Here is a 17,921-nt window from a genome sequence, read left to right on the forward strand (position 1 = left end):
TAATACCGCAAAACAAGTGATATTTAATTTATAAACTAGAGTAAGTAGCTCTGTGATCCCAGCAGAGGAATGTTGTGCATGCACAGCTTGAGAATTGCAGGAAGAGCAATTTGTATTTTAATTTACTGGGATAATAGATAGAACAAATAGCCTTTATGAGTTTGTAGATTAGAACTGATCACCTAAGGAGTTCCGACAGGGATTTTCCAGAGTTTTATCTTCTTTATTGGCCATGGACCTGTTACTGTCACTCTGTCTTTCTCAGGATATTATATGTTTGGAGGTGGAGACAGGGTGAGAAGGGTTGGTGAAGGGGTACAAAATATAAACTCATGATGCTCTATCCATCACGGGTATGGGGAAAGTGGGAGCGCTTGTCCTTTGGCTGCCTGTCAGTCTTGTATGTTTCGCGTTCTGGGGCTTTTTTAATGGTTTATAAAGGAGTTATCGATGGATAAGATAAGCATTCTGTGTACTATAGCTAAGCTAAGTGGTACCTGACACTGATGGGGGGGGGGGACTGTGTGTAGTATAATAGGGTAATAGAATAGTTTTGAAATGACTGATGTAGATCATGATGTAACAGTGACATTAGCAGTGATGTGCTGGACACTCGGCATGGTGGCCCAGTGGTTAGCACTGCTGCCTCATAGTGCCAGGGACCCAGGTTCGATTCCCAGCTTGGGTCACTGTGTGGAGTTTGCACATTCTCCCTGTATCTGCATGGGTTTTTTCCAGGTGCTCTGGTTTCCTCCCACACTCCAAAGATATGCAGGTTAGATTGACTGGCCATGTTAAATTGCCCCTTAGTGTCAGGGGGATTAGCAGAGTGAATATGGGAGTAGGGTTTGGGTGGAATGGATGGGCCGAACAGCCTCATTCTGCACTGTAGGGGTTCTATGAAAGGATGGAATATTCTTGTGATGGAACGAAACCTAGCACAGTGTATTTTTTATAAAAATATATCCTCATTGCTATTTGTTAAAGTTAAACTCAATCCTATGCCTGAAAAAACCCATTAAGATGGCTGACCTTCTGTGAGTTACTGACCCTCTGTGAGTCATATCTCATTATTTCTGAGGAGCTACAAACAGACCACCTGGGGACTGCACAACCCCACCTCAAAGAGAGCTACATAAAGGCTATTTGCTTTTGACAAATTGGCCCTCCAGCAGAGTCAGAGTGGCTCCTGAGATAATGACCACCCAAACACCAGATCCTCAACAAGAAGCACCCCTTTCCAGTCTATAATTGCTGAGACATTATCAGTCTGGAACATAGAACCAATTTCCAGACACTGGATGATGTCTTTTATTGAAGATATTGTGGAGAAGTAAGGACACCTGACTTAAGACTGTGCCTTGTTGAACAGGTTGAGCCTTCCTGGGCTCAAACCCAATCTGTTTCTTTAACATCTGATATGTTTCTTTAACATCTGATAAGCAGCTACACAGGTGGTGCTCTCGCCAAGTTGGACATCTGGTTCCGATCTACCCTTCCACTGTTAAAAGTTCTGCACCATCACCTACAAACTGATTCATCTCTGCACGCCTATTTCACCTTGTGAAGCTGCCACCACCAAAAGAGTGAACTTTACCTGATGGGTTTTCAGTCTGCTAATCTCTATGAAGGAATTCCGCATGGGACTTTAATTCTAGATCTCTCCTGAATCAATATTTATTCACTTTATAGGAATTGGATTACATCCAAACCGAGAGGTTGAGCAATTTGGCTTCACTTGTTAATGGAGAAACAAATCAAAATGCCCATCTGTTTCCAGACAGGTGTTGAGAGAAAAAAATAGCGTTGTTTGAACTCCCCTGGTCAAGTGATCCAGAGACCCAGGGCAATGCTCTGGGGACCTGGGTTTGAATCCCACCATGGCAGATGGTGAAATTTAACTTAATGCAGCCTAATGATGCCCATGAAACCATTGTTGAACGACCTAAAAAACCCATCTGCTTCACTCATTTTATTGTTGTGATCTATAAACTGATCACAAGAGATTCAGACACATGTTAGGATAGTTTATTTCAGCAACTAGGGACAACACTGTCTTAAGAGTCATCTAAAAAAAACTCTGCCAAATCACAAATGGCAAGGAAGGAAATCTGCCATCCTTACCTGGTCTGGCCTTCATGAAGCTCCAGACCCACAGCAATCTGGCTGATGATTAACTTCCTTGCTGAAATGGCTTAGCAAACCACTCAGTTCAAGAGCAAATTTTTATTATTCCATCCTTATAGTTGTAAAGCCAACCCTCAGAACGGATCAGGCAAACCCGAATCCATTCTGGGGTGACACTGTGGTGCAGTGGTTAGCACTGCTACCTCACAGCGCCAGGGACCCAGGTTCGATTCCTGTCTTGGGTATGGAGTTTGCACATTCTCCCCTGCATGGGGTTTCCTCCAGGTGCTCTGGTTTCCTCCCACAGTCCAAAGATGCGCAGGTTAGGTAGGTTAGCCATGCTTAATTAATATCAGGGAGATTAGCACAGTAAATGCATGGGGTTATGGGGATAGGGCCTGGATGGGATTGTGGTTAGTGCAGAATCGATGGACCGAATGGCCTTCTTCTGCACTGTAGGATTCCATGATTCTATGATTCATTCTTGCTTGCCCCAAAAGCCAAATTCAAATTGAGTCATCACAGTCCCCAAAATAGAGACAATCAAGATCCAAGCTGACATGATAAGGCATTGTACCCCAACCTGGGCTTGGTCTAAGCCAAAAGGCTAAGTGGCTCCAGGTTTCATTACAGAGAAAGGTTTTAACACTTCTATAATCTTACTTTGCATATGCCTTCTCCAGGAGTGCACTCCAGAATTCCTCTTTTGAGTTAGAGTGACAAAACAGGAGCTGCCCGTTCATTGTGGGAAGACGATCATCAATAACAACATCAATCCATTCGGCAAAGCGCCAGAACCGGAAGTGAAAGATGCCAGCGTAACTATTTGGCTTCCTTGAGTCCCAGTCCTGCTTTTTCCAGTCTGGAATTACCTGCAATCAACAAGAGGAAATTAGGCAATTAAAAACAGACAAGGCTGCAAATACCCAGCAGGTGTGGTATAGCGTCTGTGGAGAGGGAGACAGAGTTAATGCTTCACGTCTGGGGGAGGTAGATGATCTTACAGGCTTTCCACGCCAGTCAATCTGGCACTGTTCACCAGGCACCCTGGCACTGTCCACTGGACACTGGGCAGTGCCAACGGGGGGTGGGACAGAGCCTGAAGGGGTGGGGCCTGATGGGGACAGGGTCTGATGGCACACAGCAAGATGAGTGATGCAGTTGGACAGATTTTCCTCTGCGATGCAGCCCAGAAAGGGTCAGAATAGCAATGCAGAATAAGGCAAAATATGAGCATTGGGCCTAACAACCGGAGGGAGGTGACTTCTTGCAAGCTGTGCCTAGCCTTCATTCTAATCCTATCTTTTACTCTCGTTCTGTGCTTCCAAAACTTTCACTCTAACTCTTTTAAAGTCTCTAACAATATTCTAATCCAATCTCTTCGCTAAGTTGATCTTTCTGTACACCCTAGCTATGACTGTAACACTACATTCAGCACTCTCTTCTTCCCTTCTCTATGAACGGTATGCTTTGCATAGTGACAATAATAAATCAAATCAAATCATATCAAGAATCAAACACCTCAGCACCCTAACCTCAATTTCTTTCCACTTGCCAGGAATCCTTCTTCTCCAGCTGCCATATGCAAATGGTGATGGGAGTGTGGCGGAACTTGGGAAGAGTTTTTTGGCATCCCCCTTTGTTATCACCACTTCCCAAGCTTTCAGTGTGAAAGGTAGCTGGCATGCTCTTGGTTGTGGCACTGCTGGGTTTTAGCAGCCAGGCTCTTGTTGGCACAGGAATCCTGGCAGGTGCCCCCCCCCCCCAACTTTGTATAAAAAGTGCCCCCAGGCCCATGCCTCTCTCTTCTGTAAATTTTTTGAAGTTGGTATTTGAATCTAATTCCTCTTTTGAGATTTATGTCAGCAGCGATTATGCCTCACAATCTCCCTCAACATCTGTTATGTCCTGTTAACAATACACTTAGCTATCTATATTTCACCACTTATCAATACATATTCAATGCTGAAAATGACAGAGAGTGAGATGAAAGTGCTTGGCAGCTGTAAAATATTAAGAGGGTCAAATGCCAGTGATGTGCAATCAAATAGCAAGCTCATCGACGTGTGTGAAGTCAAATAAGACAAAATAATCAAATGTTGTCCGAATAGAAGTTCTGAAGCACAATCTGACAAGATTCAAACAGAACATTGAACTTTATCTCCATTAAGAAGCATGGACACAATGGTCCAAAATCTTCTTGCCTCCCGAGGGTCGTATCCTGGAGGTTCCCCTGGAAAATATGCTGCGGATCCCTCTTACCTCCCCATGCACTGACTGTACTGGAATTGACTGGGGAGTTTCAACTTCTGATGGGCAATTCACAATGCTGGAACTCTCTGAAACAGTGACTTATATTCGTAGACTTTGAATGGTTCTGACTCACTTAACGAATAGTTACTCAGAAAAGTTAGAAGAATTAAAACCAGTTCTGACTCCTCAGCAATAATACTACTGACACTGCCCACCCTCCAACTACCCCCACTCTGAGTATCTTCTTGCACTCCGATTACACCCTGTCCATCCAATTAGTGCCTTATCTCCAACTGCCTTGCCTACATCCCACGCCCATTCATGACTGCCTCATAACCCCCGAACTTACTCCCCCCAGCTACCTTCCCCATTCTGTTAAATAACTCTGTCACCCTGACTGCCCCCCGTAATTCCCCTGACTACCCACTTCAAACTACCCCCATCTCCAATGACTGCCCCTCCCCCAACAGTCCCTACCTTCTGGCTACCCTTTCCCACCCCTAACCTTCCAAAAAAGCTCCAATCATCCTCCACCACCCAACCCCTCCTGCAATGCCAATCTTCCCTTCCTGATCCACCCCATCAGCTCACCTACTTCTCTTCTAGCATTTCAAAGTGGCTGTGACACTTAAATACAAGGCAATATAGCAACTGGTGCTATAAAAAAGGAGTGTAACTTGGCTCTATACACCAAGCCAAGGAGTGGGCACACTCCATATTTCTCAGCAGGTTTGGGTTGGAGGTGCAGGTGAGAAATGAGGATCTCTAGTCTAAGATAAGAAAATAGACGAAAAGTGACAATCTGACGATGAAGGATGTCATTCCGTGGAAGATTTGGTCCAATACAAAAAGTACTGTGGAGGGTCAAAGGTTGAAAGGAGGTTACGACACCAGATGTGATGAAAATGACAAGCTCTCACCTTTTGCCACAGACCATCCCGAAGAGCTAAACAGGAGCAAGCAGCAACAAACCAACAATTCCCCAACTCCCCTTGGTGCAGATCATGCGAACTGATTCCATTGACAAATAGTTTGGGGGATTCACATAGCTCCTAAGGGAGAGATTAAAAATGGGAAATAAATCTTAAAGTGAACGCATTTTATTAAATTGTACAAACTTGGTTTCTGGTTCACATCATTGAATCAATGATGGGTCGTTCATACATAAAGTCATTCTTCCTTGAATAGAAAGTGCAGGACATGTGAGAATGGGTGGAGAATGTGCTTCAAAGTGATGAGAGAATCAATACAATTTAATCAAGGATTTGTGTCTGGAGAGGGTCTTTCATTTTCTAGAAAAAGGGCTCAACTCTTGACCTAAGGTGGAAAAAAAAACAAAATTTGACTTGAAGCCTCATTAGGTCATCCCAACATTTTTCAATACCAGAGTAAATTTTTGCAATTTTGAGACAATGGGGATTGAATGAAGTAATAATATGTAGAGCTGGATGCCTTCAGTGTTACATAGAAAGGGAGGTGTTGCTGCAGGAGGTCACTGAGAGGGCAACCTGTGAGTGAGAAACAGGAGTTTGGGACCAAGTCCTAGAGGAGAGAGGCAATAATCAGGTAGAGAAAGGGTTTTCTAGATAACATTACCATATATTAAATAGAAACCTCAGAAGAGTTTGGGTATTCTTTAGCCTCCAGAGCAGATGGAATTTGGAGCTAGGTTAGATCTTAGGTGTAGAGATTATCAGTGATGAACCCATAGTCCATTTTCCCCAATTCTTGCTTGCTACATCTAAAGAAATATCTCCGAAACTCTGATAAGTCGGAGAATTTTGATTGAGTAGCCTGATGGAACAGTGGCAAGTCCAGGGTGCAAGACAGCTGGTAGAGAGGTCAAGCTATTTGACACTGAACTATCTGAAAGAAGCTGGCACCATGATTGCAGATGATGACACAAAGAGAGAGCGTATAGTTAAAGAGCAGGGGTTGCTGATAGTTCCTTGGAGAGTTCCAGAGGGGGTCATGCAAGAAGAAGGAGAAATTACTGTTGGAAATGTCACATTTAATTTGATTTGATTTATTATTATTACATGTATTGATATACAATGAAAAGTGTTGTTTCTTGTTTGCTACACAGACAAAGCATACCACTCATAGAGTACATAGGGGAGTAGGAAAGGAGAGGGTGTAGCATATGATATTATAGTCATAGCTAGGATGTAGAGAAAGATCAACTTAATTGTAATAACTCCATGGAGGCAAAAGTCCTGTGACCAAGTTACTTTATTTACACCGTACATCTGTACACAGCCAGGTCTCCAATTGCTCCCTGCTAAATGTCAGCTGGGAGTCTGACACACCTGCTTTAAATAGGGAGCATGAGGCGCCCTGATTTAACCATCAATTAGGACTCATCAGGTAGTTCTTTTCATGCGCCAAACGAGTAAAACAAACTCAAATTAATGTAGGGGCAAATTAAGAGGGGCAGCCCCCCAAAAAGGAAGGGGGGGGAGTGGTGGTAACGGCCCAAACAGAACCCAAAGTCCAAAGGAAACTTAAAACATTAAATCAAAATGTGGTTGTGAGGGTCTATAATGCGCGCCAGCCCCTGCGGTGCCCAGCGGGCGTGGAAGGCATCAACTGCCCCCGTGGACACCGCGTGCTCCCTCTCTAGGGACACCTGGCCGTGAATGTAGCCGCCATAGAGGGGCAGACAGTCAGGATGAATGATCCTGTCGATCACTCGCTGCCTAAGATTCATCAGGTAGTTCATACTCAAGCAAGCCAACCTCATTAGCCTGGCTGAAGTCATCATATTAATATAAGGCAGGTCCATTCAAAACTCTGATTGCAGCACGGAAGAAGCTTGATTTAATTGGTATGTGTTCTCAGGCTCTTATACCTTTTTCCCAACGGAAGAAGGTGGAAGAGAGTATGTCTGAGGTGCATGGGAGTCCTTGATTATACTGGCTGCTTTTCCAAGACAGCGGGGAACTGCAAATGGATTCGATGGATCGGAGGCTGGTTTGCGTGATGGATTGGGCTACATTCGTAACTCTTTGTAATTTCTTTCAGTCTTGGACAGAACAGGAGTTATACCAAACTGTGACACATCTGGAAAGGATGGTTTCTATGGTGCATCTGTAAAGATTACTGGGAGTTGTAGTGGACATGCTGAATTTCCTTAGCCTCCTGAGAAAGTAGAACCCTTGTAGGTAGAAAGGGTAGAATTATACAAGGGGGATGACCCAGAAGAGGTGTTAGAGGTGGATGGCTTGTTGAATTCTGCTGAGATACATTAATTTAATACAGAATGGAAATTAAACCTGGTTTAGTCTGTGCAGTGGATAAGTTTGACTTGCATCAAAAACGAGTTGGTCTGGATGGGAGATAAATTGATAGTAGCAATGGTAGCTTCATGGAGACAGGAGAAACTTTACTCCTTCCACCTCCACAAAATATAACTTTGAAAAAGTCTGGTCATATCTTTCATGCAGCTTTTAATGCTTCCTTTCATGCCTGCTGGTTTGGCCATTCAAGCTCTCAAGCAACAAGGATGAGCAGCTCCATTCATCTGAAACTAAACTTAGTTCTTTGCTACATGAATTTACAGACCCTTTTCTCCCTTGGAGAATAGTATTCAGTGTTGCAGGATAAATAACAACATATTGAACGCCCCCACCCCCCCCTTGTCATGAACACTCATATGACCAACAAACCCTGCTGTGGGACCCAAACCCTGAGCCTTCCAGCTGAGAGAGTACCAACTGAATCAGTCAGGCTCATGAAAATGGTGTTGGGGTCCGATAATCAACTTAGAGCCTTGGTCTGTATAAAGTAAAATATACCTGGTTTAGTGGATAGGTATCTTGTCCATTTATGTGCTTTAGACAAACTTTGGACATCAATGGATGGTCAGGGAGCCACTACCAATTTTCAACAGATGAAAGCCGGACATGAGTTGAGTTTATCGCCCCTGTGGCTCAAAGTAATACTGGACAGTGCTCCACAGTACTCCCCAAGCAATTATTCATGAAGAATTATGCACTTTCATATGCAAATATTAATGTTGCTTTCATACTTAGGAGAAGTAAGATAATTGGCGTAAGTATCTTTGCCAAACAGCTGGCTTATTAAAATTCATTCTAAATACACTAGACCTGTTACAAAGGATTGGTGAAGTGACTTGTGAGCTTTGGGAATGAGTGGAGCTTCTCTTGCCTGTCAATCAACTTGATTTGTTTTTCTTCAAGTGAAAGCACACAATAATTGATGGAGTACAATTTGACAATAACTACATTTTCTACTTGGAAACAAGTTTTATTTAATTTTTTGTGATTCCTTTTTCTAATTGAGGTAATATAAGTCATTAGCAGCTTCCTGCGTGATGCAGATTAAAGAGAACAACTTTTAAGTTTACTGGTGACACAAATCCGTGTGACGCTGATGAAATATGTGGCACAAATTGATGCGATTTAATAGGGTTTGAAGAGGGTCAACACTTGACTGATCGCTGAAAATTTATACATTAATGTGGATGAACACAAGGTGACACATCAAGCAATGAACATCATCAACTCTGACGGGAAAACAGAGCAGCTGAAGCTTGAGGAAGGAGGAAGAGCAGAAGATTGGTGGATGTTAATACACCAGTCTTTGCAAATCCATCTGTAGCATTACAGAGTAATGAGCGTCTGGCAAACTGGATTCCAGGAAGCACAGCCAGAGGATAGGGCCTCAGAATATTCTAAGGATGTTATATTACGTACAGCTGCCCATCTAACTCACCAGGACAATGTATTCGCCAAACTAGGATTTAACTCAGGGACCACGCACATCTCAGATTTTTCTGGCGTTAATTTTTTTCTTGTTTTGTGCGATATGGGTGTCACTGCCTAGGCCAGCAGTTGTTGTGCATCCTGAATCACCCTTGATAAGGTGACGTTGAACTGCCTTCTTGCAGTCAATGTGATGCAGGTACACCCGCAGTGCTGTTAGGGAGGGAGTTCCAGGATTTTCAGCCAGCGATAGTGGAGGAACACTGATATATTTCCATGTCCAGAGGGAAGCTTGTAAATGGTAGTGTTATCATGGCTGAAATGTTATTGTCCCGCCTGCCATGGGAATCGGAGCGGGCATGGGGCGGACTGTGGAAAAGTCCATTGATCTTGAGTGGGATTTTATAGTTTTGGGATGAGGAAGGCCGTAAAATCCCACCATGTGTCCGCTGCCCTTGTCCTTCTAGGTGATACAGGTCATGAGATTTTGCTGTTGAAGGAGAGTTGGTGAGTTGTTGCAATGCAATTTATACGTGGTCCACATTTCTGCCACTGTGTTTTGGTGGTGGAACGAATGTACTTTTTATGCTGGTTTAAGATATCAAACAAGTGGTCTGCTTTGTCCTGAATGATGTCAAATTTCTTGAGTCTTGTTGAAGATGCACTCACCAAGGCAAGTAAATATTTTTCTATCATTTATATATTGTACAGATGTTTTATCTATTTGGCTATCACTGCAACACAGTAAAACTGTTTTTGTACTAGCTTCCTAAAACTGAAATGTATTTTAGGAATATTGGCCAGAACTTTCTTTCTCCCTTAAGGGATTATTGCCGTGCATTATTATTTCCGTAATATTTCTCACGTTTGATGGACACAATTTATGTTGATCATATCTCCAAGTACATCGCTTGGTAGGTTAGTGATGGACCATAGTGAAGACTGGGTGGGGTGAGAAGATCAAATATACCATCCTCATGAAACATCACCAAAAGAAACAATTCATTCTGAAGCTATAAAAGTTCTTCTGAGTCCCATAAAGAAACTTTGGACTCACCTTGCCAACTCTTGCTGCCCCAATTCATACCCCCACCTACAGCCATGTTGTGTTTGTGCCAGGTGCATGCAGGAGTTGAGGGTCTGAATATTAAAAAGTTTAGGATTTAAAGTCTCTTCAGACTTCAACAAGGCATCTTGGTGCCTCTTACATTGCCTGGGCCCAGCCAAACTTAACATTGGGAATGTAGCCTGCATTTCCCATCAAATGTGGGTGTGCGCTGTTCAGATGTAACAATTTACCCTGACTCAAAGCAACTAATTTACTGACAAATACACGGAATGCCCAACATACAATGTCTTGTTACCTCAGATACTGGAATGCATCAAAAGCAGTTCAGAAAAAGTTTATTAAAATTTATAAGTTTCACAAGTAGTGTAAATAAAATTCATTAGTGTCACATTAATACTGCAATGAAGTTACGGTGAGTAGTGGGGGAGGGGGCCGAGATCGGTCTGGGTGGTGGGGATCGGGGGATGAGAGGGTCAGTAATGTTGGGGGGAGGTGACGCAATGCCTGTGGGGGAGGCATTATCCGGCCCATGAGCGATGTGACAGGAGAGCCACATTCTATCATGTTTTTCTGCGCATGCGCAGTTGGAAACACCGATCAGAGCTGTAGGATTTATGGTGCATAAAGCCCCACCTACAGGCTTCTACAGCGCGATTTAGAATGACTGATATTTTTCAGGCAGAGTGTGTATGGGGGCACCTGAAAATGGGTCTAAAAGTCAGATCTGAAACACTCCCAGTTTCATGTCTGCCCAGCATTTAGAATCAAAATGGTAAAATAGGGCCCTGTGTCTCCTGCCAATGTAAGCTGGCCTTCCAAATGGCCACCGATACCCATGTGCCCTTGTCTATGTAGGTGTAGACTATCACTGATGCCACTTGCAGGACACACAATGCCTGGTGGATCTGATGCAGATGCCAAAGTCATTTGTCCATCTTGAGCCCTGTCCTGAGCACGCAGCTGGATCACGACCTCCCCGCAGTGTCAGTGTCCAAAGATCGGGATGGAGCGTGAGGAGAGATTTCTGATACAACCTCCATGTCCTGCATTTGATTCTCTGGAGAGAGGTGGGGGGGGAAGACTGTGGAACGGGAGATTCAAAAACTACGGGGAGGCCACGCACCAACTGCCTGCCCAGCATGGGACTCGGAAACCCGGTTAGTGATCCGAATACCATCGAACTTGAAGAAGTCCTGGAGCTGCAAATGTGGGATATGGAAAATAATGTCGGAGAATGTATTAGAAAGTTACTGATCAATAGTTCTTCCTCATGATTCATTCTCCCCACAGACAACTGACAGTTTAATTAAACATCCATCTAACTTCCAAAGGTTTGCATGCAATAAGTACTTTAAAACAAGATACTTACATTGGCAGGAGACACAGGGCCCTATTTTACCATTTTGATTCTAAATGCTGAGCAGACATGAGACTGGGAGTGTTTCAGATCTGACTTTTAGACCTGTTTTCAGGTGCTCCCATACACACTCTGCCTGAAAAATATCAGCGATTCTAAATCGCGCTGTAGAAGCCTGTAGGCGGGGCTTAACACGCCCTAAATCCTACAGCTCTGATTGGTATCTCCAACTGCGCATGCGCAGAAAAAAATGATAGAATGCGGCTCTCCTGCCACATCGCTCCCGGGCTGGATAATGCCTCCCCCACAGGCATTAAGAACATAAGAACATAAGAAGTAGGAGCAGGAGTAGGCCATCTAGCCCTTCGAGCCTGCCCCGCCATTCAATAAGATCATGGCTGATCTGAAGTGGATCAGTTCCACTTTCCCGCTTTCTCCCCATAACCCTTAATTCCCCTGTCTGTCAGAAATCTATCTACCCATGAGTTAAATATATTTAGCGAGGCAGCCTCCACCACTTCAACAGGCAGAGAATTCCAGAGATTCACCACCCTTTGAGTGAAGAAGTTCCTCCTCAACTCTGATCTAAACTGCAGCCCCCCCCCCAACTTATCTTGAGGCTGTGCCCTCTAGTCCTGCTATCCTTTCTAAGCGGGAAGAATCTCTCTACCTCTACCCTCTCCATCCCTTTCATTATCTTATACGTCTCTATTGCTTCACCTCCCCCCAACATTACTGACCCTCTCATGCCCTGATCCCTACCACCCAGACCAATCACGGCCCCGTCCCCCACTATTCACCGTAACTTCATTGCAGTATTAATGTGACACTAATAAATTTTATTTACACTGCATTGCATAAAACTTTATTCAGAAAGAAACCATTTGAAATTTTCTCTTTAAAAAAAGCATCCTTAAATAATGCAGCCTACTGGAAACTGTCCAGTAAGAAGTCTCACAACACCAGGTTAAAGTTCAACAGGCTTATTTGGAATCCCAAACTTTTGGAGTGATGCTCCTTCATCAGGTGAGTGCAGAGGTAGGTTTCACAAGCATGGCATATATAGACACAGGCACAATCACAAGATAATGGTTGGAATGCAACTCTTGCAAGTCTAATGCCAGCATCTCTACATCAATAATGAGCCCAGGTTAATGTACATGTTAAGAAAAACAATACTCAAGACAGCGATATTAATACAGCAAATATCAATGGACACCAGAAATGAGATACCAGATATAAGCTCCGACAGGTCTGAACATTGAGGTCTTTCAAACCTGTTGTATTCCGGACTTGAAGAAGGTGAGGCTTTTTTTTAAATCACTGCCTTTAATAATTGTTTGATGAGTATCTCTGATCCTGGTCGCTGCTGAGTCTATCACCTCACAGAGTAAAACAGTACCACTGCACATGGACAGCACTGGCCACAAACATAGCCTTCATCAAATGGTAAATGCTTCTGATCACCTAATCATACACTGCACACCACTAGGGGTCAGGTGACTGGGAAACTGTAGTACCAAAGACAAGAGCCAGATTAGTAAAGGTTGGTGAAAGAATTTCCTCAATGTCATTTGAATGCACAAGAGGAAGTTTGTATGTAGTTTGAAAATTTTGTTGAACAAAGTTCCTTTTTTTAAACACATTGGGCAGTGACTTTCTCAAAGTGGCAATCAGCGTTGAATTGCCCCACTGTGACCAATTATTAAGGCCAAATTTCTCCTGTAGCTGACATGCCCGACTTTCCAACACAGGCTGGATGTGATCCAAGCTGTGTAGAAATGAACTACACTGAAGTGCAAGAGGGGCCAAGAGATGGAGGAACACCCCCCCCCCCCACTTTTTTCTGGCACTAACTGCTTTAAAGCAGGTAGGTTAAAAGGTGAAATTGACAGACCAGTGCGAGGGCAAGTGCCTAAGATAAATGGATAGGATTTGGGGGTGGGATGGGACATTGTGGGGCATTGCAGGGGCTCAGATATCTGCTCGGCCATTGGGGAAGAGGGGGTGGGGGGTTGGTCAGATATCAGATGGTTGGGGAAGGTTAGACATTGTGCAGATGAGGGTCTCACATCTGGAGGGCTTGTGGGGATTGGACATTGGTTGGGTGGGTGGTGGGGGTGTGGGACCATCAGGAAGCATGTTGGACATTTGGGATGGTGGGGTGGTGGGGTGGGGTGGTGGTGGTGGGTGGGTGTGAGTCAGACATTGGTGAAGTGAGGAATGGACATGGCGGGGGCGTTTTGAAGTTGGAGGTCGTAGTTGAGCCTGCCAGGGTACATGGATTAAGGCATCTGGGGAGTACAATGGGTAGGCTAATTGGGGTTGGGTAGTTCTGTTGATGGGGGGGTTGTCAGGGTTGGTGGTGTCCTCTTGGGGGACTAGTCTTTATAATAGTTACTCAGAAGTTAGAAGAGGCTTTAATTCTTCTAACTTGTTCTGGGCACCTATTTGTGTAACAGCCAGAACCATCCAAAGTCTGAATCACATTTTCGGATGGCTCCCAGCACAGAGCAATTGTCTTGGGGAAATTAGCATTCCTGGGCAACTGCCTTCGAAGTTCAGAAAGGGTTTTCCCAGTACACAGTTGGGGTAACCCCAAATCTAAAGCTGGGAAGGTTGGAAGTTACAGACCCAATATATTTTTGTCCCTTTTCTGATTAAGGTATTAAAATATTAAATGTCAAAACAACTAATGTGTTAATTACAGCAATTGGCAAACTGCCAGAGTAAAAATAGAATATTTATACTTTTTGAAATTCCTCTCCAGTGGTTCTTCCAAATCTATCTTTGACGTTAATCACGCGAGCTGATTTATCAATACAATCCCAAAATAGGTAGCAGTGGAAAATCAACAGCTTGTGAAAATTCCAGGATTACAAGAATTCATTTTTGCTTTTGAAGATCAAGAACACTCCTCAAGGATGACACTGTCCTTCAAGATGTGATTGAATTGGACATCAAAGTAAGACTTTAATCTTAAATCCCACTTTACAGTGAATTCTCTGCTTGTCTCACAATCATTGCACCGCAGAACTGTCTGCATCAAGAAATCATTCAGGGCCACAGAATGTGTACCTTCATTTGCAACAATACTTTCTTAAATCAGCTGTCCCAGCTATGAAAATTACTTGTTTCGTCAACTGTTTTCCCCAGGCTTGTAATTTAGTGGAATCTGAGCTTATGAACGAGTCACAGTATGTATGAACCAAGGAGACTATTCCTGGGTTGTGCACAATGGGGTTGTGCTCTACACGTGACTTTATTTCGCCACACTGTGGCATATGGGAGGAGCAGGCAATCAGAGGAGCAAGTCAGCTACAAACTACCCATGATCTCAAAGGGCATTGTGTTCTTTGAGAGCAGCTCACTCCTCCGTCTCACTGTGTCAGCTGGGAGCCAGGAAGGTTCACCAGGGAAGGAGGAAGAAATGTGATCCTGCTACCTACATTAAAAAAAATCTTACACGGCTCCAAGGGCCTGTGTGCCCATAGCTACTGAGTTGAAGACGTTTGGTGCCTGTGAGATTTTGAAGTATGCAGCAATGTGTGGTTTTTAAAATAAAATTTGCAACCATTGTGATTTTGGTTTAATTTTAGGGAGTTCTCAGCCTTCCAGTTAGCGAGAGTCTTCCCAAGCCCCACAAAGCTGCCAAATGTATATTTGTTTAATTCGGTGTACAATTAACTTTAAATATTCCAGTGAACCAGCTGTCAATCAGTTAATTATTTAATGTCACCTTGCATTAAATGAGTGAAGACGTGTGCCAGCAACCGGACTAAATTGCATATTTAAATGTGATTAGTTTTAGAACATAGAACATAGAACACTACAGCACAAACAGGCCCTTCGGCCCACAAGTTGCGCCGACCACATCACCTACCAACCTACAGACCTATCTATAACCCTCAATCTCATTAAACCCCATATACTCATCCAGAAGTCTTTTAAAAGACCCCAGCGAGTTCGCCTCCACCACCACTGACGGCAGCCGATTCCATTCACTCACCACCCTCTGAGTGAAAAACTTACCCCTAACATCACTTCTGAACCTCCCTCCCCGCACCTTAAATCTGTGTCCTCTCGTAGCGACCATTTCAAACCGGGGAAATAGCCTCTGAGAGTCCACCCTATCTATTCCTCTCAACATTTTGTAAACTTCTATCAGGTCGCCTCTCAACCTTCGTCTCTCCAGGGAAAAGAGTCCCAGCTCCCTCAACCTAACTTCATAAGGCATGCCTCCCAGTCCAGGCAACATCCTTGTAAATCTCCTCTGCACCCTTTCAATAGCTTCTACATCTTTCCTATAGTGAGGCGACCAGAACTGCGCACAATACTCCAAATGAGGCCTGACAAGGGTCTTATAAAGTTCCAGCATTACCTCCCGACTCCTAAACTCAATCCCTCGATTAATGAAGGCCAGTACACCATACGCCTTCTTGACCACCTCCTCCACCTGCGAGGCCGATTTAAGAGTCCTGTGGACCCGGACCCCAAGATCCTTCTGCTCCTCAACACTACTCAGACTTCTGCCCTTAATAGTGTACTCGTTCATCCCGTTGGTTCTGCCAAAATGGACGACAACACATTTATCCGCGTTGAAGTCCATCTGCCACTTCTCCGCCCAGTCCTGCATCCTATCTATGTCCTGCTGCAACTTTTGCCATCCTTCCAGATCATCCACAACACCACCGACCTTCGTGTCATCAGCGAACTTACTTACTTACTTAGTTTTGATGAAGTTAAAATCATACTGTGTAACGGTGATAAAAGATTATGCTAACACTGCTTTGTGAAACTCTTTCTTCACTGTAGCACAGTGGTTAGCACTGTCGCTTCGCAGTGCCAAGGATCCGGGTTTGATTCCCGGCTTGGGTCACCATCTGAGCACATTCTCTTTATGCCTGCGTGGGTTTCCTCTGGGTGCTCCGGTTTCCTCACACAGTCCAAAGATGTGAGGGCTAAGTGGATTGGCTGTGCTAAATTGCCCCTTAGTGTCAGGGCATTAGCAGGGTAAATATGGGTATAGGTCCTGGGTGGGATTGTTGCTGGTGCCGGTTTGATGGGCCGAATGACCTCCTCCTGCATTGTAGGAATTCTATGATTCTATTGCCCTCAGGGAGGTCAGTAACCTATTTATTTTAAACAGTTTAATGCCATTGTAAAATGTAGCAAATGAACTTTAAGTGAAAGTTGACACATTCATTGTTGCTCATTGTTGTCATCATTGTCAGTACCTCAAAATGGTGATGATTTGCATCTCCTCAGGTGACTCAGCAGAGCCACAGGGTCTTTGGGCAGAGGGCTCAAGAGCTGCCTCTCTCTCCTTCCACTTTCATTGCCTCCCCATAGCAGGGTTCATGCAATCAGTTTGTGACTGTGTTATGATTTGTTGGATGAGGAGATACCACATGGCATGGTTGGTGGCACTGTCAACCTGTCCCCTTTTCAATGAGGCCTTCAAAGCATCCTTACGTCATATTTGTCTGGCGCCCTTTGACACTGGGTTCGATCCTTAAATTCTGAAAAGAGCTTCTGCTTTGGAAATTAATTATTTGGCGTGTAGACTATCACAGCAATGGGAAATTGCAACAGAGTGCTATCAAACAGTAATTTAACTAGCTAACCAAAAATATGTTGAACTGTTTAAAAATGACCTTTTCTTTATAAAGGGCAAGAGAAAAAGCACTGACCAAAGATGGGTGCCACACGTCACCTGATGTCTGAAATTGTAAGTGGACCACACCTGAATAGTTGCTCTATGCATTGGACTGCAGACATGCCCTGAAATTTTGCTCGTGGAATTTCGAGCCTAGAGGGTGTCAAGATCCACTTCAAAAAGATTGCTTGAAAGACAGTATTAAATTGTACGCCTATCAAGACAATGAGGAATTACTAGTCAGCCTAAATGTACAACCAACAAACACTTCAACTCCCTGTAGGGATAAAAGAACCCTGTTTCCTGGTGCCTTCTACCATTTTGAAATATGTCAAAAGTTCCTGATGTGATTATTTGTTCTACAACAATAACCACAGCAGACATGGAATTTACAAAGGGCAGGACTTTAAGATCTGGTTTTGCCAAACAGATACAGAGGAATCTGGAGAAGGAGCTAATGGAACAGTAAGGAATACCTTTCTTATTGAATATGCAGCAAATGGAAGAAACCCCCGTTTATAAATAATTCATGATTCTTTAATCCTTTCTGAAAATGCTGATACCTATTGGAATACAGTTCCATGGTGCTCACAGCTTTCCGGATTCTTACTCAAATGGGCCTTCATCCAACACTAGTGCTTCAGCAGACTGTCTAACCATGGGAAAGCATTATAGCCAAGACTGTCTGCAGGCAAATTTCATTTTTATCCTCCTTTGTAGCCGATTTCA

The 17,921-nt window shown here is 43.8% G+C and overlaps 1 protein-coding gene across 1 annotated transcript in view; it reads right to left on the bottom strand.

Moving 5' to 3' along the window:
- Positions 1-17,921, bottom strand: part of LOC145342395 (calpain-5-like) — a 150,556-nt gene that overhangs the window by 44,285 nt on the left and 88,350 nt on the right. Inside the window, exons 3-4 of the mRNA XM_080187949.1 lie at positions 5,301-5,432; positions 2,791-2,999 (exon numbers count right to left, since the gene is read on the bottom strand). Coding sequence (XP_080044075.1) covers positions 2,791-2,999; positions 5,301-5,432 — 341 coding nt within the window. The remainder of the gene's footprint in view (positions 1-2,790; positions 3,000-5,300; positions 5,433-17,921) is intronic.

This window comes from Carcharhinus amblyrhynchos, chromosome 4, assembly GCF_965287045.1.
Source record: "Carcharhinus amblyrhynchos chromosome 4, sCarAmb.v2.hapA, whole genome shotgun sequence".
In the NCBI taxonomy this organism is placed as follows: Eukaryota; Metazoa; Chordata; class Chondrichthyes; order Carcharhiniformes; family Carcharhinidae; genus Carcharhinus; species Carcharhinus amblyrhynchos.